Source organism: Castor canadensis, chromosome X, assembly GCF_047511655.1.
Source record: "Castor canadensis chromosome X, mCasCan1.hap1v2, whole genome shotgun sequence".
NCBI classification, from domain to species: Eukaryota; Metazoa; Chordata; class Mammalia; order Rodentia; family Castoridae; genus Castor; species Castor canadensis.
Genome location: NC_133405.1, coordinates 21,080,849 through 21,107,474, shown reverse-complemented (window position 1 = coordinate 21,107,474; position 26,626 = coordinate 21,080,849). Strand labels below are relative to the sequence as shown.

At 35.5% G+C, this 26,626-nt stretch overlaps 1 protein-coding gene across 2 annotated transcripts in view; it reads left to right on the top strand.

Annotated features, from left to right (window-relative positions):
- Positions 1-17,483, top strand: part of Phf6 (PHD finger protein 6) — a 49,357-nt gene extending 31,874 nt beyond the window's left edge. Inside the window, exons 6-11 of one of the 2 annotated variants that reach the window (XM_074063843.1) lie at positions 2,516-2,682; positions 2,810-2,953; positions 3,975-4,079; positions 7,241-7,374; positions 13,902-14,031; positions 14,804-17,483. In XM_074063843.1, the coding sequence (XP_073919944.1) occupies positions 2,516-2,682; positions 2,810-2,953; positions 3,975-4,079; positions 7,241-7,374; positions 13,902-14,031 (680 nt within the window). In that variant the 3' untranslated portion in view covers positions 14,804-17,483. Of the gene's footprint in view, positions 1-2,515; positions 2,683-2,809; positions 2,954-3,974; positions 4,080-7,240; positions 7,375-13,901; positions 14,032-14,354 lie in introns of both variants that reach the window. The other variant, XM_074063842.1, reaches the window with a different exon arrangement.
- Positions 17,484-26,626: the final 9,143 nt, after the last annotated feature.

Sequence of the window (26,626 nt, the reverse complement as noted above, 5' to 3'; positions counted from 1 at the left end):
TTTGTCCTTTCATTTCTAACACATTTTTGTTGGGTTTATTGTTATGTTTTGTAACAAAAATCTGCCATTTTGATAGGTGAAAATGACATATCACATAGTTTGTATTTTTTTCTGGAGAAATTAAATAGTCTTAAAGTATGTTTATTAACTGTATATTCTGTGACTTTTCTGATACCTTCTTGATCTATTGGAGTCATAATCATAGATAAACATCATGTAAGGACACTAATCCTTTATCATAGATATAGGAGATATTTTTCAACTTGTTGTTTGCTTTTTAGCTTACTACTTTTTCTACCTTCCAGAAATTTGAAAGTCTAATATAGTTAAATCCATGAATCTTTTGTGATTTTACTATTACTATTAAAGTTCCTACACTTTTTTTACTGAATAATTCCATATTTTGGACAACTACACCATGTGAAAAACAAATCATGTTGGCCTGATAATAAAATCAGTTCTTAAGTAGCTTCTTCTAGGTGTTTAATAATGTAGTGTTATGGTGCTAATGATACTTGTTTTCATTATAGATAACTGGGTATGTTATATACACATATGTAACTGAAGGGCTTTATGTATATATACACATATATAAATGTCAGAATGATCAAAACATTTGGTTATGACTTTTCATTTTAAGAAATTTTAGTTTTTGGCAAGTGTAAGTAATTCTAACAGCTTTAATGAAATTCTATATGCTAAAATTTGTTGGCTTGAATATTTAAAGTAGGTAGTGTGCTCTGATAATGAAATTTGCTGTAGTGTTAAGGCTACAAAACATTTTTAGTTGCCTTCCCTATCTTCACAGGAAGTTATTAAATATGAATTTGTCTTGTTTCCTGTAAAACATTCCAATAACTTATACCTCTTTCCCTTAGCTCCCTCCATTCATATCATAGCTATGTGAAACTGTACTCATGTAAATTGTTATTAACCGTTTTATAAGTAAACTAATACTTGGAGTTTCACTGAGTTTATATATGTTCTAATACTATTTGAGTTACCCTTTTCTTATCATAATGAATGTGCTTAGGAAAGATACTAACATCTGAGAATAGGAGCTGGTATGCTTTCTCATTGAGAAATTAGTCCCTAAAATTATAATTAGTACTATGATAAAGGAAAAACCATGAAGTTATTAGAGGATTGTGTCTGAAACCATTCTAGTTTAACCCTAAGACCATGAACATTTGGTGTTTGCGGACACTAAATGCGGTGTTTGCGGACACTAAATGCATTACCTTCTGTTTAGTAGGCTTTTAATAAATAAAATATTTATAGTGAACATCTGAATGAAATACCTTCTGTTAATGGTAGACAATTCTTTTCAAACTGCTAGGAAATGTAGCTCTGAAATTTCTATGTGATTTTTGCTTGCTCCATTAAAGTATACACGACTAACTTGTGACACAGCTTTTCTATCACTTGTGTTAGAAATTCCATTTTTACTTAATATTTGTCTAATTACTTGGTCGGTTGCTTCAATTACAGATGACTTCCTTATTGAATTTGTTCCTTCAGTTTTCATGATGGTTGAAGAGCTATCTAGACAAATGCTGTCCAACAGAACTCCTCTGCAGTGATAGAGACAGTCCATATCTGTGCTAACGCTGTTGCGACTGGCCCCATGTGGCTAGTAAGCTCTTGAAATGTGCTAAGTGTGACTGAGAAACTTAAGTTTTTATCTTATTATAACCATATTGAAGTTACCATATTGAAGATAGCTCATAATTAATCATCAAAAGCCACAAATCAAGATCATAAAACTCATTTTTGTTAGCATATAATAGTTGTACAGGAGGGTACATTGTGACATTTACATATGTGCTTACAATATATCTTAGTTAGATTCACTCCCTCCATCATTCTCCCTTGTTCCCCCTCCCCCCTTCTTAGAACAACTTCAACAGGTTTTATTATTCTATTTTCTTTGGGCGAGGGGAATTACTGGTGTTTGAACTCAGGCTCAGTGCCTTGTGCTTGCTAGGCAGGTGCTCTACCACTTGAGCCACTCCACCAGCCCTTTTTTGTGATGGATTTTTTTTGAGATAGGTCTTAAGAACTATTTGCCCAGGGCTGGCATTGAACCAGATCCTCCTGATTTCTGCTTCCCGAATAGCTAGGATTACAGGCCTGAGGCACAGGTGCCCAGCTATTCTATTTTCATATATAAATAAAAAAATGCATCCACCATATTCACCCTCATTCACCCTTTCCTTATGCCCACCCTCCTCCCACTGGTTTTCACCCCTGGAAAAGACTTATCACAAAACTCATTTTTATAGAAATAAAAACTCCAAGGAAATAGGATTACAGTGATTACAATAAAACTTCTTTTGTATTTGATTTTTGTTGAATTTATCTGAAACATTAGACTGTGCTATGTTGAAAATACCACAAACCATGTCTCTGCATTTCTGGAGGCAATTTCATTCTACAGGAAAACATGTCCTAAGGACCCATGAATACTCATTTTAAGATTGGTTCATATGAATCTTTGTTCATTTGTATGCAGCTGATTTAGAAGAAAGTTTTAATGAACATGAACTGGAGCCCTCATCCCCAAAAAGTAAAAAGAAAAGTCGCAAAGGAAGACCAAGGAAAACTAATTTTAAAGGGTTGTCTGAAGACACCAGGTCCACGTCCTCCCATGGAACAGATGAAATGGAAAGTAGTTCCTATGTAAGTAGAAAGTTGTTGCAACATGAATATTTCATTGAAACTGTGTTTTTAGGTAAGGCTTACCATTTGAAATGTAAAACAAGCATGGAATACTAACATTTTAAGCTTTTTTTTTTTATGTTTGCAGAGAGATAGGTCTCCACACAGAAGTAGCCCTAGTGACACCAGGCCTAAATGTGGATTTTGTCATGTAGGGGAGGAAGAAAATGAAGCAAGAGGAAAATTGCATATATTTAATGCCAAGAAGGCAGCTGCACATTATAAGTGCATGGTAAGTATGGCTCTTTTATGTGCTTTTAAGCCTAAGTGTTTTCAATATTTTGAAAATCATTTAGTTAGTAACCAAGTACAGCACCAAGTATAGCACGTCACCCCCGCAGCATTAGTGACTAAGGCTTATGAATAGTAACATTGTATGACCCCAAATATTAATAAACTTTAGATTTAAAAATATTGCCCTTATATTTTAGTAGGGTTTGAAATAATACTAATTTTAGTTGCCATATTGAAGATAATCCATGATTATTTCACAACTATAACAATTTCATCTTTATAAATGTCATGAAAGATGTTTTAGACCTCCACTACAACCTAATAAATACCACTGTTACTGTAGTTTACACATTGTATTTTAAGTTTTTATTTATGAATTATCTTCTTTAATAGACTTAAATTCCTTGAAGATAGAATAAGATGAAGCTAAGTGTTTATCTTTTCCTCCTTAGATCCAGACCTGACTTACAGTACAGTTTTTGAGTTATACAGTATTGAATTATTCAACCCATTCATAATTAGGTTTTAAAATTATATTATTTATATAAGAAGCTCTTGACTAAAGTACATACCAGATTTACCTTTGTTTTTTTTCCCTAAAAAAGTGTACCTAGGACCCCTGTGGAATAGATACTAGACATGTCTGTTTTTAAAACGAAAACCCACAGGTGTTTCTGATCTGCATCACTAGTTGAAATTTGGCAATTTAAACTATTTTTAAAAACTTGGTGTAAATGTAAAATAGAACAAGGTGATATCGTTGAAATCTTCATTGTTTAAAGCAGGGTATTTAAACATAGCTCCCATTGGCAATCTTAGGTTTTTTTTAAAGTGGCCTTATTTGGGGTTGTATTGTAACAAGATAATATATTAAAATATTTGAGTTAGTATTTGATTATTAATGAAAAAATCAGGTTTTGCCCTGGATTACAGTGATATAACACATTTGTTATTATCTTGTTGAATCTTTTTCTTGTGAGGACAATGAATGATAATACTCCTGCATCTTTCTTCTCTAGTTGTTCTCTTCTGGCACTGTCCAGCTCACAACAACATCGAGAGCAGAGTTTGGAGATTTCGATATTAAAACTGTCCTTCAGGAGATTAAGCGAGGAAAAAGGATGGTCTGTGGTTTTTATTCTTGATTCTCTGCTTGAAATTTAGAGCACATCTCAAATTTATTCAGTCATAAGAAATAATATAAAGTAGTTCATATGTTAAAGCCAAGTATACATTTGTAATACGATAAAAGATGCTGATATTATTGAAACTTATCTTTCTTTCTATGAAATGTCATTTCTTTTTTTTTTTTTTTGCAGTACTGGGGTTTGAACTCAGGGCTTTGTGCTTGCTAGGCAGGCACTCTACCACTTGATCCACACCTCCAGTGCTTCTTATAAAGTTTAAAATGTTATGTTGTATCAGCTTGCTTAAAGAAAAATTTCATAAGTCTAATATACCATTGAGGACCTCCCCATATTATTTACTCTTATTTTTTTTTTTTTTAGTAAAAGGAAAACTTTTTAAGGAGCTTATGTTTAAAGAACACATAAACAGTTATAACTGTTAAAATGTTTATCATCACTTTAAAGTTTCATTTATAGAATGTGCTTTAATCTAGTGGGTTCTTTTGGGAGAGGGTACAAGAGCTCAAACTCAGGGCCTTGCACTTGCTAGGCAGGCACTCTACCACTTTAGCCACACACAGACCCCCAGGATCTTTTTGCTTTATTTTTTGAATAGGATTTTGAATTTTTGCCTAGGGCCAGATTCAGATCACCAGTGCCTCCTAGTAGCTGGGATTACAGAGTATACCATCATGCTCAGATTGTTTATTGAGATGGAATCTTGTTAACTTTTTTGCCTGTGCTAGCCTTGAACTTCAGTCTTCAAGATTAGCTGGGATTACTGACATGGGCTACCACACCCAGCCTTTAGTTTCATGTTTTTAAACATATTGAATTACTAAGAAGTAGCTTTGAGAAGTATTGACATCTTCAGCGTATGAATATGGAATGTCAATGAAATGCAAAGTCGTTTCTTTACGATAGCAGTTATCTCAAATAACATTTATCTTTTCAACTTTTTTGTGAAAAATTTCAAACATATTAAATTAGAATGACCATCAACACATCTATCCATTACCTTGATTTTGTAGTTATCAGGAACTTTCAGCTCTTGTTTCATCTGTGCCTTTAATCACTTGTTGATTAAAGTGTTTTAAAGCAGAGCTCAGACCTTCTATCTTTTTACCTCTCCATAGTCAAGTGTACAGCTTTATGTGTGAGTGTGTGGTGCTAAGCATTGAACCCAAGACCGTACACTTGTTAGTCAGGTGCTCTGCTGCTGCTGAGCTGCATCCAACCCCATACTCTCTAATTCTAGTATGCTTTTCTTTTTCATTCTTGCTTTTTCTTTCCTTTTTTTTTTCTTTTGTGGTTTGGGGATTGGACCTGGAGCTTGCTAGGCAAGTTCTCTACTACTGAAGCCATTGCTCCAGTCCCTCTCCTTCTTTTTTTAAATTTTGATATGGGGTCTGACTATGTTGCCTGAGCTCAAACAATCTTCCCACTTCGGCCTCTGAAGTAGGTAGGACTACTACAGATGTTTACCAGTATGCGTGGTTTAATATTATTTTAATTTTTATTTATTTTGAGGCAGGGTCTCACTCTGTTGCCCAGCCTGACCTTCAACTTACAGTCTTCCTGCTTCAGCCTTCCAAATAGCTGGGATTACAGGTGTGCACCACCATGCCTATCCAGGATATATTTCTTAATCTGACATTTTCTTACCTGACCACAATGTTATTACAACTTAAAAATTAGCAGTTAATTCCTCAGTGTCATGTAACATCCAGTTCACATTCCTATTTCCCAAACTGTCTGAAAACTCTCTGTAAGGTTGATTTATGTGAATTGGACTCCAACGGAGGACCACCTGTTACATTTGTTTCTTTATATCCCTTAAGTAATACAGGGTAATCCCTCTTCTCTCTCTTTGTTGTTTTATAGTTTTGTATGTTATGGATTTGGTAAAGAAAATGAATGAATTGTCCTGTAGAATGTCCTAATTCTTTGTTTGTTTTTTTGTGGGCCAACTTAACTTGTGTCTCTATCCTCCATATTTCTATTCAAAGTGGGAATTATATGTAAAGGCTTGATTAGATACAGTTTCAACTTTGAGAGGGGTAAGAATCCTTCACAGGTAGGACTGTATCATCTTCCCTACTCTGTCATATCATATAGATCATAATGGCTGATCTTTGGATTCAAGTGGTGAGTGTGATTCCTCTACTGGGAAGTTCCCTGTCAGTCTTTAATGTAATGATTTCAGACATTTATGGTCTTTGTCTGACGCCGCTAGACATGGCCCTTTCTTTGTGAAACTTCCTATTTTAAGTATGAAAATTGTTATTTAGATCCAGTTCAGTTTGTCGATACTTTGATTACACTAAAAAAGAGAGGGGTCACTTTATCTATCATGCAGCAATGTTGTGTCATATTAACTTAAGTTCAAATAGGTGAGTAGGATGGCGATTCAGCTCTCATGCTTATCTTATTGTTTACCTCTGTTAAAGGGTAGGATAAATGCTCATCTAGCATTTTCTCCATGTGTGTGCCAAAGCAAGTTAGTCCATCAGGGCACACCTCCAGCACTCCAAAAATAAAAGGACATCTAAACTGCAAAACCATTTACTCTATACCCCTTCTTGGAGAAAAGGCTATGAGAAGCTCTATAATAAGGCAATCTACTTAATCCACTGTTGTATAAACTTATTTGACTATGAAACCCTTGTTTTCAACAGGCACCTTTTAGTCTCAGAACACTCTTTAGGTGAGGCTCTTCTCGGCCAAACTGAGAAGTCTTGAAAAGATTTCAGCTCCTTTAGTCTCCCTGTTGCCCTTTTGCCTACTTGGTAGTGAGTCCTCTGTGGGGAAGTTTGCTTTCCTGTTTTCTCATTCTTTCCGCCAATCATAATAAGGAAGGATATGATCCCTGGTAGGAAAAGAAGTTAGACCACTGCAATATACAATATTGTGTTTGTGTTTGGCAGTATCAAGGAGTGTCTTGTCTATATTTAGATGTCAGGTCTCTTATGGTTAGTACAGTTTTAATTATGCGCTATATAGTAAGTTTGGCGTATTGGTGTACTTTTTTCATTATAAAATGGCCTTTGTTTTCTTTATAAACTAGAGCGTTTTGGCTGAAATGTTGCTAAAGTAGAACAAATAAGATTGCCTAAACTTTGAAATAGGGCTTATGATTATTCTTTCTTTCTTTACAGAAATGTACACTTTGCAGTCAGCCTGGTGCTACTATTGGATGTGAAATCAAAGCCTGTGTTAAAACCTACCATTACCACTGTGGAGTACAAGACAAAGCTAAATACATTGAGAATATGTCACGAGGAATTTACAAGTAAGAACACAGTCTTTGTCCATTTTCCTAAACATGACAGTAATTAATGGCCCTTAAATAGATGAAGCTAGTTTACTTAATCTCTATTCTTCGGTGGTGTTTAGTTGAGAATGCTGAGGCTATTAAGTAAGGAATGACAGCTGCAATTGGCATTTTCCTCTGATTACATACGCCTGGATCAGCATTCATTCACTCAGTATTACACTTACTCTGTGTTAGGCATTGTGCTAGGAGCTGGGCATACATAGAGATCAAAACAGACACAGACTGTGTTCTCAGGAAGTTTACAGTCTGTTGGGAGAGACCTGTTCATTAAATGGCCAGAGAAGTAGATGCATGATTATGAAGTACTTAAACACTCTAAAGAAGCTACAAAGTGCTATGAATGCATATAAGAAGAAAAAGCTAATCTAGTCTATAATAGAGAGTATTAAAGAATTTTCCAAAGTAGGGCTGGAGATGTGGCTCAAGCAGTAGAGCACCTGCTTTGTAAGTGCAAAGCCCTGAGTTCAAACTCAAGACCCACCAAAAAAAAAAATTTCTGAAGGAGCCGTGCACCAGTGGCCCACGCCTGTCATTCTAACTATTTGGGAGGCTGAGATTGGGAGGACTGCAATCTGAGGCCACCCAAGCGAATAGTTTGAGAGACTGCCATCTCCAAAATAAACAGAGCAAAAATGGGCTAGAGGTGTGGCTCAAGTGGTAGAGCACCTGCTCTGCAAGTGTGAAGCCCTGACTTCAAATCCCTGTCACACCACAAAAAAAAAAAAAGAATGTTTTGAAGATAGGAAGAACAGAGGTAAGCAGGGTGGAAGTGTTGTAGGCAGAGAGAACAGGACAAGTAAGACCCTCAGATGGGACAGAGGTGAAGAAGGAGATAAGGAGATGAATTGAAGAGGCTATTTCTGATTGTTCAGGTGAGAATTGCTGCTAACTTAGAATAGCATGTAGTTGCAAAGATAGACACCAAAAGATTGGCTTGACAGAATGATCAGAGAGTGTGATTTGAGGGCTTGGAGTGCTAGCTAAATGGTAGAGTTCTTGCCTAGCATGTGCAAGACCCTGGCTTCAGGCCTCAGTATGAGGCCAGGGGTGACACAGAGAGGGAGAGGGAGAAGGAAAGTAGAAGAGAGAAGGATGTGGACATTTGGGGTTGCATGTCACTCTCTTTGTAATGGATCTGCCACTTTACCTGTGCTTCCTCAAGCTAATGGTGTAATGTGTGTCTATCATGGTTCCCTTTGTTTAAGCAAATAGAGAATGATTTGATAGGAATCCCTGAACTTTGATTTGCTTTCAAGAATTGTGAAGCCCTTCCATATTCTCACATGACTAGTATACAATAAGTCAATAACTTCATGCTATAATATTCTGTGTAAAAAGCAGTTTACACAAGCAGTCATCAAGTCATTTGGGTGCCTGCATAGAGTGCTAATACTGTATCATAAAATTAATCAAATTTTTAATAATAAATGCACAAATATTTTTGAAGAGAGTTCTGTCAAGCCTTTAAGGAACAGATAAGTCTAGCACATAGCAAGAGATGGGAAACTTGACTCATTCTCTAAAGCATGCATAACTTTGATAACAAAACCTGAAAAAGGTACATTAAAAGAACAAACTGTAGACCAATCTCACATTTATAAATGTATGTACATATATCCTAATAAAAATTTATATAAAAAAATTGAAATAAAATATCAGTAAATCAAATGTAGTATGAGAATTTAGAGATGTTCAAAACATGTTAATGTGATCTATTTTTGTAATTAATAAAGAAAAATTCTATCATCACCTTCCTGTTGGATGGTGAAAAGATGTGTGATAACATTCAACATCAATTTCCAAATTTTAAAGTTACTTAACTGTAGAGAGCTTTCTCAGGAGCTCTCTTGTTCTCCCCTGACCTAACTGGGGGTGACTGGAGATGCAGAAAGGACAAACAATAGACATGCATAAAGTTGGGATCAGTTGTGCTGGGCACTCCGATGGAGATGCACAACACCCTCATTGCTTCTTCTCTGTTCTTTAAGGCCTTACTGCTTTACAGTTCTTTAAAACCTTGCTTCTTTTCTATTCTTTAAAGTCTCTTTCCTTAGACTTGCACTGTCCCATGTTCTCTTTAGCTTTCTTAAAGTCTCGGTGCAGAAAGCTGCTCTAGTGGAGACGCAACATCCAGCAGCAGCATCCGTGGCAGCCAATCAAAAATCCCCATCAAAAAACTTTCCATCAATCCCCCATCAAAAAACCTCACATCCTTCTTCAGGGAGTCTTTTATATCCAGTGGTAAACAAGGAGGTGGAGCAACAGTTCTTGGAAGGGGGTGTGACATTGTAGCAAGAGAAAACCTGCCTTCCTACTTCTCTGAACATAAACAACTTTGGAAAAGCAGCCTCTTGCTTTCTTCTGTGGATGGGGCTGTGCCAAACTCAGCCTGTAGATCATTGAGCACAACTGTGCTTATGACAAGTTCTCATAGGCTTCTCATAATCCACTCCCCCCACTTAACAAGGGTAATCCTGGTAAGCTATAAATCTTAATAAGGTAAAGTTTAGGAGAAAGCAACAAATAGTTTATTTAGTGTTAAAGTAAAGGATCAATAGTCCTTATTCAGGGCTGTTTCTCAGAATCTGCTGGGGTAAATGGGGATGTCTTTGAAAATGTCCATGCCTGGGCCCTACCACAGAGATTTAAATTCAGTAGGTCTGCATTGAGGCCCTAAATCTTTATTTTGATGATCCTCCAGGTGATTCTTCTGTTCATCTCTTAACAGAACTTGGATTAGGAGCAAGAACAGGGAACCAACTACCAACAAGTAAAGAAAGAAGGGCTGGAGTGTAGCTCAGTGGTAGAGCACTTGTCTAGCATGCAAGAGGCCCTGGGTTCCATCCCCTGCACCAAACAAAAAGACAACTGTATAATAAATGATCAATACTTGTTATTGATACAGTAGTCTACCAAGAAAATCCAAAGGAATATCAAAATTAATAAGCTTAGTAATGTTGTAGAATATGAAGTGACTTTAAAGAAACAATTCCAGTAATAACTGATTAGAAAATGTAAATGAAGAATGTTCATTATCCCCTCTCCCCATTAGCCCATCCCCCTTTCTCCTTTCTCTCTTTCTCTCTCTCTCTCTCTCACACACACACACACACACACACACACACAAGGTAAACCTTTTCCATCTTTAAAAATAATTGCATTTTACAAAGGACTCAGATGAATAGCAAAATATGTTTTTGATAGAATGTCTCAGCATTGAAAGACACCTATTCTCACCAAATTAATCCATAAATTTAGTATAATTTTAATGAAATCCAAATTTTTTGGAAATTTTATCTCAAAGAGTAAACATAGTAGGGTTGTTGACATGGCTCCAGTGGTAGAGCACTTGCCCAACAAGCACAAGGCCCTGAATTCAGTCACTAGTACTGGGGGAAAAAAGCATATACATGGTGTAATTTTCTATTTGTAATGATTATGCTTACATTATGCTTACATTATAAAGCTGGGCAAAAATAGCAGCTTAAACAAGATAGCGAGTTGTTTGTGAACTGAGAAGATGAGCAGAGGAAAGGAGTCAGATCTGAGAGGCAGTTTGTTATTCTCATCAGGGACCCAGGTTACCAGCCATCTTTCTGCTCCCTGCTCCATGGGATGTCTTTCCACATATGTGTGTATATGTTTTTACGTATATACACCTCTAGAAACACATTCAGCAAACTTAATAGTTGCATGGGAATGGAGGAGGAGGTGATTTTATGTTGTGCATTATATGATTCTGTGGTGTTGACTATTTTTTATGACCAGTACATTATTATTTAAGTAGCCATTAATACTTTTAAATAATAAGCCTGTTTTAAACATCTGAAATTAAATTACATAAGAAATTATTACATTTAAATTTTAACTTTATTTAGATATTTTTTACCCATTTTCATTTGGGGAAAAGTAGAAAATTAGATAAGAAAAAAGTTAATGTCAACATTAATTCTACCACCCAGACGGTTGTGTGATTACGTATATGTGTATATTTATAAAACAACATTTTCAGGCCGGGGGCCTGGATCAAGTGGTAGAGTGCCTGCCTAGCAAGCTCACAGCCCCAAGTTCAAACCCCAGTACCACCAAAGACTTTTTGATTATACACTCTCATAATCTGTTTTCCACTCACTATATCTGAGACATCTTTTCTGTGACATTAAACAATTTTACATCTGTTTTAATGATTGTATAGTATTCTATTGTTATAGATAGATGTTTGTTTTTATTTTATTTAGATTGTTTTTACTTTTTAGTCATTAGAAAGCCATGCTTCAGTGGCCATCTCTAAACAAATATATGCAGTAGGATCCATGATGACTTGAATTGTTCTTTTTATTCTTCACATTGAAATGTGCGTCTTAAAGCTGCTTGTGATGTGGGTTTCAGACAGACTGTTGAGTTCAAGGAAGGATGTTTCTGAACAAAACGGCTTTCCTATCTCCTTTCTTACAACTCCTTTCTGTGTTGAATATATTCATAATTTAAAAGGCAAGGGAAGCCGAGCCTAGTTGTGCATGTCTATAATCCCAATACTCAGGAAGTGGAGACAGAAGAATTGTAAATAACATTCCCTTATCAGCAGTTGCCAAATTATTACTACAGTTCCATCCATTATTCTTTTTTCCTGAAGTATGTTAAAGCAGAACCCCAGATAGGTTGTGATTTCATCCCTACATACTTCAGTATGCATCTCTTCAAAGTATTGGTGTTTCTTCCATGATCAATTCTATTATCACAAATGAAGTTATTTCTTAGTATTAGCTCATACCCAGTCCACTTCTGCATTTCCTCAATTGTCTTACACAAACCTTTCTAGACTTGATGTGTTCAAATCTGTATACATAGAAGGTTCATCTCCTCCATTTGATACTTCTGTTGTGTCTGTCTTAATATGAAGTAATCCTCAACCCACTCTCGCCTTTTCTCCGTACTTGAAGAACCCATTACGTTGTTCTGTAAAAGTCTCATATTATAGACTTGTCTTGTCTGCTAATAGTTTAGGTCTCTACCCCTCTTTCACACATTTCCTGTAAACTAGAAATTGATTCAAAGGTTTTATTAGATTCAGGTTTTATTTTTGGGAAGATACTTCATAGGTGGCACTGTATCAGAATCTCACTCTTGAGATTTGAATTCATGATTAAAAAAGCAAGAGGTAGTTCTCAATATGCAGCATTTGAAGTATATAAATTCCCTATAACTCTTTGAAAATGTTTAAGACTTGAAGGAAAAACCATGAGCAAAACTAGACTGAAGTCAGTTGTTACTGTACCCCAGCCCCATTCCTGCCTTTTATTCTATTCAAGTGTTAGACCTAGTTTAGATTATCCATTTGTGACACATAAATTCCTATATAATCTTTTTTCATTACTGACCACAAGAGGGCATCCAATGAAGATTTTAAAGAACTATTCCACTGTCATCTACTCTGTAATTGACCTAAAACTGGGCTCACATCAGCTCATCTTTCTCTGATTATCACCTATATTATTTTTATTAAAAACTTAGTGAGTTTCACGTATACAGAGTATATACCCAAATAAAAGGTTGTTGGAATAGCATGATGTCAAAGAATCACTCCAGAGATTACTTGCTAATTTTAACCTACCTTTACAGTGGAGAAATAATGGCTAACACCACCACCTTAACCAAATCATCAAGCATAGTATCACTGATAGTGGGACACTGTGAAATTACATACCTCCTGAAGTATGCAGAATTATCTATTAAAGTGCCGAATGAAAAACCAAAGTTGAACCTGAAACTCACCAAACCCTTCAACTTTATCCCTAGTTTATATGAAATATGAGGTGAGAGAGAACTAAATAAAACAGTACTAGACAGACCCACAGTGTGGTACAGTCAACAAGATACTTGGTCTGATTCCATCCAAAAGGAGTCAGTGTCATAAGCTGAAAGGAAGTTGGAAGGACCAGAGTAGAGTAAGAGAGATGCAGGCAAAAACAGTGTGGGGACATTGTTGGATGATTCATGAAGGTATTCATGAAGGCCACGACTTAATGAAAAGGCATCTGAAGAGTTTGACTAAAATTGTCTCATGAAAGATGAACAGAAAGTAGCAGTGTATATGGACTGTAGTTCTTGAAATGTAATTATAAATTGTGTATATTAAATAAACTTACAGAAACTGATAATTGCATCTATAGATCTGAAAGTTGATATTTTTTAGTTGGCCATATATCTTGCTTTTAATCTCATGGTACAAAATAAGGAATTGCCTTATGATAACTGTCATCCTAAACTGGAGGTTTTATTTCAAATAAACTTTTTTTATCTCAATAATAGTGTGCTTTCCTAGCTTTTAGATAGAAAGAGGCCTATAATTGTGGGTGTTTTTAAGTGTGAATGAAGAAATCCATATTTTCTATGGGCACCAACTTCACCAGCTAATGATGACATAAATGTATTCTTATCAACAGTGCAAAGGATTTTGAGATTTTTGTCTTTCATCATTGTAGACTATATTGTAAAAATCATAGTGGAAATGATGAGAGAGATGAAGAAGATGAGGAACGAGAGAGTAAAAGCCGGGGAAAAGTAGAAATTGATCAGCAACAACTAACTCAGCAGCAACTTAATGGAAACTAGGTATGAAAGTTAATTATATGGGATTTGATGTCAGGATACAATACACACTGATAAATACATAATGAAGTAATGATATGCAGTAAGATGTTTTTTAGTCCTATTATGTTTAGTTAAGAGCATGTTATTGGAATGCTAAAGATTATGTAGGCTTGCATAGATTTTTTTCTTAACTAGCCAATTTTGTAACCATAAAAACAAACTATCTACTTTATCAATAGTTATAGTGTCAAATCAGTAAAATATTCTCACTCCTCACTAACATTATGTTGATTGTATTCCCCTCAAGCATCATATTTTACATTTTTTTATCATCTTTTAAACAGGTTCATGGGACAGAGTTAGAAAACTGGGAATGAATAAGACATCTATAACTACTATTCTTTTTTCACTGTTTTCTAAAATCAGAAAGGGTTTGTAACTTTTTACTGCCCAACTCTTAGATCCTTCATTGAACTGCCTAAAACGTCGTTTATTTTATGAGCCTTCACTAGACGCTGAGCTTGACATGTTGATATTACATAGCTGTAGTTTGCAGTTTCTGGGAAGCAGTTGAAACACTATTAACCCTGTGTATAGTGTCAACAGTTAAAGCAGACATTGAAATGAAGTAAGCTATATTTCTGGACTGAACAAAGTTCTACTGTTTAGAGTGTTTAAGTTTGTTTAGTGGATTCATGCTCAAGGGAAACCGTAAGCAAATTTTACTTTACAATACAAACATGCCGCTGGTGGCGACACATGATAATTTGTGGATTGTTTTTTCACACTCAAGTGATGGAGGCTAGAAATGAAGAGGACCTTCTTTCTATATTGGCTTTGACAGCACATGCTAAAAGTCTCTTCCAAGAAGTGTGCTGAAGCTTTTCTTTGGTTCCTGTTAAAGTTGTTCTCACTGACCAGCATGGACTCGGGCATCTGGTGATTATAAGCTATGAGCTCCAGTGCTTATGCCAAATTCTCTTGACAATACACCTCTTCTCTTTCCATGTCATACAAAGAGCTTCTGGCAAAATGATTGAATCCTTTCAAGTTTAAACTAACATTTGGCAACAGCAAATTAAACCTCTTTCAGATTAAAGGGGTTACCACTTGCTAAGGACTTTAAGACACCATGTCTGAAACCTGTTCCTCTCAAGTGCCCTGTTGTGTGGAACACTTCACATATTGGCCCAAAGTATGTAAGGAGGGCGTGTGTGCTGTAGGAGTAAAAAACAGTCTTTGCATAAAACAGTATTTATTTTTAATTTTGTGACCACTATTTTAGAAACTTTATTTAATATTTTCAATGTTTTCAGTCATTGCTTTGGTTATATGTATTAAATAGGCTTTTGTGCCCTGCTTTTCTTCTGGTAGGGCTTGGTATTATTTTATTGATCATCACAATTGTTTATGAAAGCCTAAGAACCCAGCTTTTTAGAAAGGATTTCCACACTGGCATTTCTAGCTAGTGATATTTTCTTCCACTTATCTGCTGAAGCACATTTACATATTTCTTTATTGCAAAGCCAAAAAAAAAAAAACTTTAGTTGTGGTCTGCCTAATATTACCATAGCACCTCAGTACAAAGGGTAGGGATCTGATTTCTGAGTTATTAGTTAACCTACCACAATAAAGCAGATTTGCAAGTGAGAAATAACATTAACTTGACTGTACATTGAGATCGTCTGCAGCTGACAGAACAGCGTTTTTTAAATGTAACAGGTGGAAAATTACACTGTGCTTAATGAATGAATTTTTTAACTGCTAGTCCCTTAAGATCATGTTTGTTGAGTGTGTATTAACACATTTACTTAAATCAAGGGACTCGATGCTTGCTTTATTTTAACTATCTTTTATTGTTATTTTTAGAAGGAAACTAGCTTTAGTAGTGGATCGATCGCCCTGTATGTCTTCTCTTTTTGCTCTTAATATGCCATCATGTGTATGTAATTAATTTTCAAAATTCATCATGACTTGAAGTGCAAGGACAGATCTAAATGTTTGTTTACCAAGCTATGTGACTTTTCCCAAAGGATCTGTACTTTATTTCCTTACAACAGCTTGAAAAACATTATTTTTTAAATCTTTAAATCACTGTGTCTCAATCACTTTTACATTGTGTGCCATAGAACTTACCCATGAAGAAACAGAGCTCCTTCATTTTTGGACAACTACTGTAATGAATTTTTTAGGAAAAATGGAAGGTGCCAGGGGTAATCATGGCCAGTCAATAAAATATTATAGCTGTCAGTTGATGAATTTGTTATGTAATAAAATGTATGACTTTGTATGGGTTTCTTCAGCCCTTTCTCTGCCACTAGCAACCGGAATAGCACTTTACCTTTTGGTTTGCTAGATAAGTGGCTGACTACCTGTTTTTCTCACTGTGGTGTGATTGGCTAAATAATCCTTCATTAAAAATTGAAATGTAAATTGAAGTCACATGAAAGTTCACCTTTGGTTGTAAACCTCCAATATTTTGATTCTCATTCTCTATCTATGTTTTCATCACATGCTGAGTAAAAAGTGCCTTACAATGTAAAAATTGTACAGTACTTATGTTCCCAAGCAGCATCATCATCTTCTGGGTAGAATTACATTGTGCTATTAATAGTTAGAGAAATGGACCTCAGCAGTGTATTTACTGTACATCTCTTAAGTCCTTAACTGTAGTTTTAATAAGCATGACGTTATTTGATAAGTATATGACATTTACATCATTTCCAAAAATACTGCCATTACTGTCTTTCATGCATATTTTAGCCTGAAATTTTGAAGCGTCTTTTCTTTCCTTTTTTCTTTCTTTTCCTTTTTTGTTTTTGTTTTCTTTTGTTATTATTAATATTAAACAGTGTAACCTTTGCAAGCGTATATTGAAGATTATTCTGGAGCATTTATTGCCTTACCAGAAATGTTAGTAAGAAATGTTCTTTAGAGTAGAAAGATAGACCTGAGTTTCTTTACTTTAATAAGAGCTCTTTGTTCCTTGGGGGGTGGGAGGGTGAATTTTACTTTCATCTCAATATATTAAAAACCCACAACTCAAATTTTATTTCAAGGGTGAACAATTTTAGAATTTCAGATAGTACTTGCTCAGAAGTACATGCTACTCGAGATATTAACAGAATAACAAGATCTATAGGTCTACTATCGAATCAGAATCTATGTACTTGAACAAATGTGTGAATCTCAAATATCTCAAAGCAAAAAGAAAAAGTATTCTAGAGTGTTGTTGCTTTTTTAAAAAGCACTAAGGTTAGACCAAGGCATAGTTTTGTTCTAACAGACATTTAAGTTAATTGTAAAGATAAGGAATGCATCATGGGTCAAAAATCAAACATTCCTCTCATGTTATGTATATTTTGTTCTTGTTATATTGGCTTTATTTTCAGAACTGTAGTTTGTAGTATTAGTTTCCTTTTATTGGTATTCTTGCATATACTATTCATTCAATAAATGAGTTATGACTTTCATATTTGTATGTCTTTTTTTGTGAAAGTGTATAATGAAGTTTATCTTATGACAACAATAGTGTTGTATTCCTTTTAGTATTGCTTTGCTTTGAGGTAAAATGCCTAGTTTGTTTAATAACTTGTCATTAAATAAATATGGAAGAAGGGTTAGGGATATAGCTCAGTGGGAGGTGCTTGCCTAGCATGCTTGAGACACCAAAAAAAATCTATCTTAAAAAAACAGTTGGGGAGGCGAGGTATGGAAGGAAAAAAGTGAATTTGAATCAGTTTAAAGTTTCACAATATAAAGGTTTTATCGAGAGAAAAATGGCAATCTTTTAAGTATAATAGAATTGTATTATATCTTGGTTATTCTAGCACAGCGTTCCAATACCTACAGCTTAAATCAAGTCCTCTGAAACCTAGATAAAAGGCGATTTTGAAAATAAACACACCCAAACTCCTAGTGCAGTTCGTCTGATGGGTAAAAGGGTAAGGGATTAATATCCTTGTCATACAGAGGTTCCACTTCATAGACTTTACGTTACTCTCATTTCCATGGACAACTTGCTGCTACTACCGTGCTCCTGTATTGAGGTTGGTCACATCTAGGACAGAAATCAAAGTTTTAATTAGTGGAATATGCTCATTCTATACAAAATTCCTAGCCTGCATTCTTATTCAAAGGGGAAAAAATCAAGGAATAGGTTCTGATTAATGCTGCAACATAGAATAGCATGCTTTACTGCAAATACTACCTAGTAGTGCCTGGCACATATACATATCCATTATTAAGTCTCATTTAAATTACCATAATTAAAAATACGACGATTGGGAGTTACATGGTTTTATTTAGCAAGTTAGAGCTATTGACAGCTAGTTTATTGTTTTGAGCTGCAGTCCCTAGCAATTGCTGAGGTCATTACAGAGCATAAACTTTTCCTTAAGAAAATTCTATGACCACCAAATAGCCAGTCCATATTTTTAAGAGAAAAAAAAAAAAACTAGTGTCTTCAGTTCTAGAGGGGCTAGTTTAAAGTGCTAGTTTATATATTGACTAATGTTATATAACTTTGCCTTGTTCAGATAATAAGGCAAATATTAGTAGCATTTGAAAATATTATTCTGCAGGTAGTATCGATGTACTGCATGTGGCCAGTATACTGGAGTCAAACAGACCCACGTCCTTTTCAAAAGATAGCAGATGCCCTGGTATAGTGGTACATTCTTGTAAGCCCAGCACTCTGGGAGGCTGAGGCAGGAGGATCTTGAGTCTGAGGCCAATCTGGCTTACATAGTGAGTTCCAGGCTACCCTGGTTGCATAGCAAGACCTGTCTTAAAAATAAAACAGACACAAGAGACAGCAGATCACAAACTTCCAAATTATCTCTGTGGCTATAAGTGTGTCTTTTATGATGCTGGTGGATGGTAAGGAAAATAAAAGGTGGCCTGGCAAAGAGCTAACTGGGTCTACTATGTAAATGATAATTTTCTAATAAAGAGATATGCATGAAATACTGTTTGAGGGGGTAACCTTTCAAGTGGGATTTAAGAGAGTGTTAGGAGTGGCAAGATAGAAGTAAATAGTGCTGTAATAAGGGCAACTGGAGTTTGAACTCTAGTTCAAACTGGAAGCTTTGAGCTTCCAAAACAGGCACTCTACCACTTGAACCATGCCTCCAGTCCATTTTGCTCTGGGTATTTTAGAGATGGGATCTCATAAACTGTTTGCCCAGGCCAGCCTCAAACCTTGATCGTCCTGATTCCGGCCTCCCAAGTAGCTAAGATTACAGGTGTGAGCCACTGGCACTCGGCTTTCTTTGTTTCAGTAAAGTGATTTGTACAGAAGAGTAAGATGGTTGAGTATTTTTAAACTTACAATCAATTTTAGATTTTTTATTTATTAAAGTAATATATAGTCATAAAAAGGAATGAATTACTGATATATGCTACATTGGGGATAAACATTGGAAATGTTATGCCAAGAAACCAGACACAAAAGGTCACATACAATATGACTCCATTTATATGAAATTATCAGAGAGTCAAATCCACAGATGCAGATAGGTAGATAGTGGTTACCAGGAACTACGGAGACATGGGAATGAGTGACAATAGGTATAGAGTTTTTTTGAGGGGTGATGGAATGTCTGGAATTAGTGGTTGAAGGCCACGTGACTTCATGAGTATGCTAAAAATCATGAATTACAGACTTTAAAAGAGTGGGTTTTAGTTCATATTTTAAAAAACTAATATGCGATCATTGTGCAAAATTAAAATATACAAAGTATATAAAGCAAAATGTGAAAATTCTCCCTTCTCTACGAGTCTAATCTCCAGAAGTATTACATATGTATCCTTTTACATGATTCTGTATAAGATATAAGATATATAGTTTTAACATTTATAGGTTCATGCTGTTAATATTAAAATGCCATTAAGTTCTGTACCTTGTGATTTTCATTTCAACACATTTGGTACATCTAGATTTTGCATATTTTTTCAGTGTGTGAATGAACTAGAATTGTTCTATGTAGTCTCATATGCATCCTCATGTTCTTATGCAAATGTTTCCTTAGGCTAAATTTCTAGAATTGGAGCTCCTAAGTCAAGGGTATGTACATTTAAAGCTTTAATAAGAATTGCCATCCAAAAATTTGTGCCAATTTAGCAGTCCATCTGTAGGGTTAAGCTTGCCTGCTTCTCTGCTTCAGAAGAGTACTTTTTAATGAAAAGAGACATGGTGCCTTTTCAACATACATACTCTGTAGGATTTTTGTGGTGAAGCCCATATAGACCGTATCTCAATGTGGCATATGAATTGTCTTTGAGAAACCAGGCACAATTACATTTGTAAAACAGTTGAATCAAAAGGTTTTGTTTTGTATGTATTATTAACAATAGAAATCGGTCAATCATTTCCCTTTCTCTTGATTTCTGAAAAGTAACAGATTGTTCGACACTATCCATTGTTTCCAGGTAGACCTGCTTCTCCATATCCAGGGCCAGTGTGGCTCAGTCCAGTACACATTAAGGGGCTGTGTACTTTAGTGTTGGAGCATTACTATGACCTTAGCTGTTGTGTGATGACTCTTAGCCTCCCAATTATGACTATGTCTAACAAGTAGTCAATTCTCTTAAACAAGAAAACATCATTTGAAAAAAAAAAAAACATCACTTGAACTTTCTGCTTTTCAATTACTTGTTTTGGCCTTGTATGAATAAAGTCTAAGACTACCAGAAAAATTGACTGATGCTTTTGGCTCGTTGACTAGAGAATGATTTTTTTCATTTAGGAATTTCAAGCAACAGCTGCCCGTATGTCTGAAAAGAAATTATTGGTAAAAATAACAGATACTCAATTATGTTGGCCAGTCAGCATGGAAGTTTCTAAACAAAGAATAAAATGAATGTAGTCAGGGGTGAATCATGTCACATGAAAACCTTTTTTTTCTAATTCTCAAAATGACATTTTGCATTAATTAGTATTTATAACATTAGTGACACTATTTTATTTGAAAAGACTTAACTCAGATTATAACATTACAAAAATAAATTTTAAGTGTTTTTCCAGTAACCCAAACATTGATCACATTTCTTTCCATTCAGTCTTTATAGGTTTGTTAAATAATTAACTCTTTAAGAAGGGGCAACAAAATAGGGTGATTTCATTAGAGTTCTTTTTGTAACTTGGAACTAAAACAGTCATGAGGACTGCTGTCACTTTCCTCTCCGGTTATTTAGACAATTTAACACAAAGGCTTATTTTCAAACATTCCTGATCCTTAAGCCCAAATAGGCTTATGTTCTATATTTAGTATTGATTTAGTATTACCAGGAAGCAATAACTCATTGGACCCTGGTCTCATGTGTTGTTGATTAGAGCAAACACAAAAGATAGGGAGTTTCTGGAAGTTTACAGATCAGAGAGCTGGAATTTTAGCATTATCCTCAAATACAGCATTCCTTCTGGACATCCTTGTTATTATTCGTAAGCATTTCAACCTATCCCTTGTGTCCCAAAGGCTTAGGGAAGCTAGCCAGTTTGTTGGAGTGGGGGGGGTGTTGAAAGAGAGCATTAAAGAAAACATATGTTACTTAGGAAGAAAGATTGACAGATTTTCTTTCTCCTGCGAAGAGACAGGGTAGAAGAGAGAGAGAGAGAGAGAGAGAAAGAAAGAGAGAGAGGAGAGGGAGAGACACATAAGTAGCCTTTACTGTGGTCTTTGAAACACTTTAATAACTGGGGTCACTCCATTCCATGAAACGGAGATACAGCCTGTGGTTTGTAGGCTACTTCCAAGAAAGATCAACACAAATGTAGAAGTCAGATCTTTATTCATTTTTTCCTTTGATCCCCTCCTTGAAACTCTTACCTTAATTTTCACCCCTCAAAGACCACTCCTTTTTTTCTCTTTTTTTATTAGCATATAGTATACATATAGTATATTTTGATCAGATTCACCCCCCTCTATTACTTCTTATCTTCCCTTCCCACTTCTTTAAATAATTTTAATGGGTTTCATTACTCTATTTTTGTACATGCATTTGAATTACTTAGATCATATTCACTCCTCATCACCCTGTCACCCTCCCCCATCCAGCTGGTTCCCACCCTCAAATAGTCCCCTGCCCTGTTTTACACCTGTGTCATTTTTTTTAAGGTCTAGATTCTGCATTTGAGAGAGAACATGGGATATTCATCTTTCTCAGTCTGGCCTTTTTCACTTAACATGATGCAGTCCCATCCATTTTCCAGCAAACAACACAATTTCATTCTTTATGGCTGAAAAAATACACCATTGTGTGTATGTATATACATACGTATATTGTATATTATATATATTGCTGATATATATATGTTTATATATGTGTGTGTATAGATATATGTGTGTATATATATATTGCTGCTATAAACATGGGTGTGCCAGTATCTCTATTGTATGCAGTCATATTTTGGATATATGTCTAAGAATAATATAGCAGGACCATATGACAGTTCTGTTTTTAAGTTTTTGAGGATCCATCCTACTGATTTCCATAGTAGTTGCACTAATTTACATTCTACCAACTGTGTTTAAGGATTCCCTTTCCCCTGCATCCTTGCCAACATTCAGTTTTGTTTTCTTGATGGTAGCCATTCTGACTGGGGAAGGCAGAATCTCCATGTAGTTTTGATTTGCATTTGTATGGCCAAGGATATTGAAGAGTTCCATGTATTTGTACTTCTTTTGACAACTATCTGTGCAATTCATTTGTCCACTTATTAGTTTGATTCTTTTGGCACTTAATTTTTGGAGCTCTTATAATAATCCTATATCTGATGAATAGCTGGAAAAGATTCTCTCCCATTCTGTAGGTTGTCTTTTGATTCTGGTTATTGTTTCCTTTGATGTGCAGAAACTTTTTAATTTGATAAAATCACATTTGTTAACTCTTTTTTTAAAATCAGGGCTAGGGTTTGAATTCAGGGCCTCATGCTTGCTAGGCAGGTGCTCTACAACTTGAGCCACTCTCTCTGCCCCCCCCCATTTGTTAACTCTTGATCTTATTTCCTGAGCAACTGGAGTCCTATTCAGAAAGGGGTTACCTATGCATATGTCTTAAAGGGTCTTCTCTGTTTTCCTCTAGTAGTCTCAAAGTTTCAGGCCTTACATTTAGATCTTTGATCCATTTTAAATTTGGTTTTTACAGGGTGAGAGATAGGGATCTAGGTTCATTTGTCTACATGTAGATGTCCAGTTTTCTCGACACCGTTTGTTGAAGAGGCTATCTGTTCTCCAATATATGCTTATAGCACCTTTGTTAAAAATCAGCTACAAAGGGCTGGTGGAGTGGCTTAGGCAGTACAGCACCTGCCTAGCAAGCATGAGGCCCTGAGTTCAAACCCCAGTGCTGACAAAAAAAAAATTAGCTACATAACTGTGTGGGCTTATTACTGGATTTTCTTTTCTATTCCATTGGTCAACATGTCTGTTTTTATGCCAATACCATGCTGTTTTGAGGTATCATGATACCTCCAACATTGCTTTTGTTGTTCAGGATTGCTTTGGTTATTTGGTGTCTTTTATGCTTCCATATGAATTTTAGGACTGTTTGTGTTTCTTTGAAAAATGTCATTGGAACTTTATGGGGATTGCAATTAATCTGTAGATTGCTTTTGGTAGTATAGCCATTTTCACAGTATCAGATCTGCCAATCAGTGAACAAGGGAAGTCTTTCCATCTTCTAGTGTCACCTTCAATTTCTTTTTTCAGTGTTTTATAGTTTTCATTGTAGAGGTCTTTGACCTCCTTTGTTAGGCTTATCCCTAAGTACTTAATTTTTTGAGGCTATTGTGAATGGTACTGATTTCTTGGTTTCTTTCCCAGCATATTTCCCATTGGTATATGGGAAAGCTACTGAGTTTTGTGTATTGATTTTGTATTCTAAAAGTGTTTATCAGATCTAAGAGTTTTTTGGTGGGTATTTAGTGTCTTTTAAATATAAGATCGTATCATATGAAAATAGAGATCATTTGATGTCTTCCTTTTTTTTCCTTTTATTTGTTTTGGCGGTACTGTGGTTTGAACTCAGGGCCTCACGCTTGCTAGGCAGGTGCTCTACAACTTGAGTCACTCTGCCAGCCCTTTTCTGTTGGGGATTTTTAAAAGATAGGTTTTTGTGAATTATTTTCCTGGGGTGGCTTCGAACCGTGATCCTCCTGATCTCTGCCTCCTGAGTAGCTAGGATTACAGGTGGGAGCCACTGGCACCAGGCTAGACTTCTTCCTTTTCTGTTGGTAGCCCTTTTATTTCTTTCTTTCTTTATTGCTCTAAGAATTCAAGCACTGTGTTGAATAAGAGTGAAGAGGGTAGACACCCTTGTCTTATTCCTAACTTTAGAGGAACTAAAGTTTTCCCCATTTAGTATGATGTGAGCTCTTACTATGTTGAGGTATGTTACTTCTATTCCTAGTTTGTTCAGGGCTTTTATCATGAAGGAATGTTGAAATGTGTCAAAGGCTTTTTCTGCAGCTATTGAGATGATCATGTGACTTTTATCCTTGATTCTCTTCATGTGCTGTGTTATGTTAATTGATTTGTATATGTTGAACTGTCCTTGCATCCCTGGAATGACACTAACTTGATCACAGTATGATCTTTATAATGTGTTGTTGGATTAGATTTGCAACTGTTTTATTGAGAATTTTTACATGTATATTCATGAAGGAAATTGGTCTGTAATTTTCTTTCTTTTTCATGTCCTTTTCAGGTTTTGTGTCAGGGTAATACTGGCTTCCTAGAATAAGTTTGGTAGCATTCCATCCCTTGTTATTTTATAGAATAGTTTGAGGAGCATTGGTACTATTTATTCTTCAAAGGTCTGGTAGAATTCAGCAGTAAATCACTGGGTCTTGGGCTTTTCTTTGTTGGGAAACTATTACTGTTACAATTTCATTGCCTGTTACAAATCTGTTTCAGTGGTTTATATCCTCCTGGTTCAATTTCAGTAGGTCATATGCATTTAGAAATGTATCCATTCCTCCTGGATTTTCCAGTTAATTAGAATGAAGGTTTTCAAAGTATTCCCTAATGATCCTCTGAATGTAATTGGCGTTTGTTGTGATATCCCGTATCCCATCTCTAATTTTATTAATTAGGGTCTTCTACCTCTTTGTTTAGTTTGGCTAAAGGTTTGTCAGTTTTGTTTATCTTTTCAAAGAAGCAACTTTTTATTTCAATGATTCTTTATATTAGTGTATTAGTCTCCTATTTCATGAATTTCTGCCCTGATTTTTATTATTTCCTTCTATCTACTGTTTTGGGGTTTGACTTGTTCTTGTTTCCCTAAGAACTTGAAGTGCATCATTAGGTTATTTGTGATTTCTAATTTTTTAATGAAAGCACTCACAGCTATAAAATTCCCTCTTAGCACTGCCTCTGTTGTGTCCCAAAGGTTCTGGTAATTTGTGTATTCATTTTCATTTGATTCTAGGAATTTTTGAAATTTCCCTCCTTTTTTTGTTTTTGGTGAGACTGGGGTATGAATTCAGAGCTTTGCATTTGTACATCGGATGCTCACAAAGCAGGTGCTCTGCCACTTGAACCACACCTCCAGTACGTTTTGCTCTGGTTATTTTTGGAGATGGGGTCTTTTGAACTATTTACCTGGGATAGCTTTGAACCATGATCCTCCTGATCTTAGCCTTCTAAGTAGCTAGGATTACAGGAGTTGAGCCACTGGGACCTAACTTCCCATATGTCTTTCATGACCCACTGGTCATTTAAGAGTGAATTGTACTCTCCTTGTGTTTGAATATTTTTTGTAGTTTCTCTTTTTTTTTTTTTTTTGTCTTTTCTTTTTTGGTGCTGGGATCGAACCCAGGGCCTCACACATGCTAGGCAAGCGCTGTACCACCGAGCTACATCCCAGCCCCTGTAGTTTTTCTTGTTATTGATTTCTAGTTTTATTCCATTGTGGTCTGACAAAATATAGGAAATTCTTTCAATTTTCTTGTGTTTGTTAACACTTGCTCTATGTACTAAGATATGCTGTATTTTGGAGAAAATTCTGTGGATTGCTAAGAAGGATGTGTATTCTGTAGTTGTTGGGTAGAATATACTGTAGATGTCTGTTAAGTCCATTTGATCTGTAGTGTTCTTTATGTCCAAAGTTTCCTTATTGATTTTTTTTGTCTGGATGACTTATATATTTTTGAGAATTGGGTAGTAAAGTCACCCACTATTATTGTGTTGCAGTCTGTATTTTTTTATGTCCAATAGTGTTTGCTTTGTGAAATTGAGTTCACTGATGTTTCATATGTATGTATTTGCAATTGTTATCTTCTTCTGCTGGATTGTTCCCTTTATCAATATGAAATCACGTACTTTGTCTCTTGTGATTAATTTTGGTTTGATGCTTGCTTTATAGATCTGAATACAGCTGCTCCTTCTTGCTTTCAGGGTCTATTTGCTTGGAAAATCTTTTCCATCCTTTCACCTCCAGTCCTATATTTGTCTTTGCCTGTGAGGTGTGCTTCTTGTAGTCAACAAATGGTCAAGTCTTGTTTTTAATCCAGTTGACCAGTTCTGTTTGGAGAATTGAGACTGTTAGCATTCAGAGTTATTACTGAAAGATATGTAGTAGTTCCTGCCATTTTATTGGTTTTGTGATGCTTTTT